This window comes from Ascidia mentula, chromosome 4 (assembly GCF_947561715.1).
Source record: "Ascidia mentula chromosome 4, kaAscMent1.1, whole genome shotgun sequence".
Classification (NCBI taxonomy): domain Eukaryota; kingdom Metazoa; phylum Chordata; class Ascidiacea; order Phlebobranchia; family Ascidiidae; genus Ascidia; species Ascidia mentula.
Genome location: NC_138569.1, coordinates 21,924,774 through 21,927,200, shown reverse-complemented (window position 1 = coordinate 21,927,200; position 2,427 = coordinate 21,924,774). Strand labels below are relative to the sequence as shown.

Below are 2,427 nucleotides of genomic sequence, written 5' to 3'. Positions count from 1 at the left end.
AAAACATGATTGGTACAAGATGTGATCTTGACGTGATTCCCGGATTCGTCAAAAGCCTGTTAACTGGACCTTACATACAACTGCAGCCTGTCATAGCGAAAGCCTTTACAATAGTTAGGAACAAGTTTGCTAACTTACAACTGCCGGAATGCGGGGAACCAGGTGATGTTTCCTAATCAGCTAAATGTTTATAAGTAAATAAAATGTCTTGGTGTGTGAAGATAGTTGTAATTTGTGATGTTTTTACTTAAAGAAAGAAGCTAAAGATAATTCTTCTTGCTTTAGGTCCGCTGATCAACTGTAGCCACTATTATACGTCACCACATCCATGCGAGCAGAGGAAAGCTTGGTTCTGTGACTACGTGAAGTGGAGATGGGAAATTGTACAACCTCAAATTCCTGCTTACTTTCGATGGGTGGCTCAGAACGGGATCGAATTTCCTCAGCAAACTCCCTCGTGTCTTACCGTACCCTACAACTTGTGCTACTCTACAAGCTACAGAAACTGTATCAAAGATTCGGCAACCTGTCTCTTCTGTTGGTGTGATGAGCAAGAATATGAAAGTAAGTGATCAAAGTCGACTCGTTGAAATCTACAAAGTTTGTTGATTAAGCTGCGCATGATTGCAATAGTGAAGAAGATTTTTTTTCAGCCTAATCTTTGATATTCCCTCCTTTGATAGCGAAAATTAATGAGCTTTAACATTTTGATACATTTCCACAGAACCAGAGTTCATGCATCAATACTACCGACGTGATTTCAAAGTTTACAGCGAATTTCTTTCCAACTACCAATACGTCAACAAAATTGTGAACCAAGGGTGTGCTTTCAACTAATGCCGTATTTCCTAATACGTCTAAACTAATGCACTGGAATTTAACCTCATATAGCCTAACCACTTTACTAATATAATCGAAAATTTGGCGCATCATGTGGTAATAAATCAAACAAAAGTTGGTTGGATACTGTACACAACTTAATTGAAAACAGCGCAATAATTGATTAATAGGAGACGTTGCTAATTTACTATAGTTTAACTGAACGCATTCTAAACACTAGATTAACCCCCACATTGTTCGAGCACAGCCAGATGCCTTTGTAGTTGCGAGAAGCTCAAAAAGCAACCGCTGACAAAGGCAGTGGTAAATAAAGACAGAAGGTTTATGTTTTGGAGCAAGCATAAAAAATATCTGTAACCTAAATGATAATGACACTGCATTCGCGTGATATCTCAACCATGCAGTTTTTCTACAACGTTTGTTAAGCACACATTATTTTTATTGTTTATTCATAAAAATATTGTTTATTCATTGTTTATTCAAGTGTGTTTATTCATAGCAGAAGATCTCTCTATACTAACAATATTCCATAGTAAAAATAGCGTGCAAATGTATTTAACTAAGACTTCGCATCGTAAACGTGTGAAACATATATAGGATGTGGTCATGACGGGAAATTCGTTGCGGACAATCTAAAAATTCGTTTAGGAGGTTTTCTGTTTCATTTATATCCGTCAATTTTGACTGACGAGGAACCGCAGATTCAGAAATTTGTTACATGTGCTTGGCTGATAAGTCTATGGAGCAAAAATACCATCTGGGAATCATGACCGAACGCCTCTAAGTCAGAATCCGCCTGGAATGGACGATGATTTTTTGACTCGCTTACGGCCGGCACAAGGAAGAGGTCGGAAAGCCGCCGTCTTTTCCAATAGTGGCGTGGGTGTTGTGATGTTGATATGTTTGGATCGTGGGCGCAACTAACGAGCGTTCGGATTGTGTTTATTTGGCACGTTTTATGGAACACTTTTCGAATCAAATTTCTTTGAAGAAATAGGTTTTGAATTAAACCAATCTTAATTAACTGAATCATCAACTCGACCAATTCAGGGAACTTCTACAGCGAATGAATAGATATTTTCGGTAAGGAGAGTGATTTTAAAATAATTTGCTGTTTGCCACCAATGTATCGTTACAAGTATTTGTTTTTAAGACTTACAATGCTGCATTGGCATGATGACATTTATTCTGGCTTACACTGGAGCAAACGCAAGATACAAGTATCTTACCTTTGGGCTACGGGCCGCTTTTTGCATTTGTATTAAAATAATTTTCGAGGACAGGGCATGCCTACGTTGCTATCCTCTGTCACTATGCTTATGAGCCCGTAATGAAGCAAGCAGTGTTGCATCAACGTAAACTCTGTAGGTTGAATGAGCAAAAATGCATGGGCTATTCCTAGACATTTTAGTTGGTACTGGGTGTTGTTGATAATTGCGCCAAACAATTATCAAAGAGTCGGTAGGTGCATGGTTGTATAAATCTGAAATTCGCATTTCTTGGAAATATTTGCCATATTTGTAAATATCGAAATTAGTCATTCTTTAAGTGAAACTTTTGCAATTTGTCACCAGAAGCAGAGTAGGC

General features: G+C 38.0%; 1 protein-coding gene across 3 annotated transcripts in view; it reads left to right on the top strand.

Moving 5' to 3' along the window:
- LOC145897650 (uncharacterized) overlaps positions 1–925 on the top strand; it is a 3,477-nt gene extending 2,552 nt beyond the window's left edge. For all 3 annotated transcript variants that reach the window (XM_082986038.1, XM_082986037.1, XM_082986039.1), the window contains 3 exons: positions 1–162; positions 286–564; positions 725–925. The exon at positions 1–162 is cut by the window's left edge and continues 29 nt beyond it. In XM_082986038.1, the coding sequence (XP_082842164.1) occupies positions 1–162; positions 286–564; positions 725–837 (554 nt within the window). In that variant the 3' untranslated portion in view covers positions 838–925. The remainder of the gene's footprint in view (positions 163–285; positions 565–724) is intronic.
- Positions 926–2,427: the final 1,502 nt, after the last annotated feature.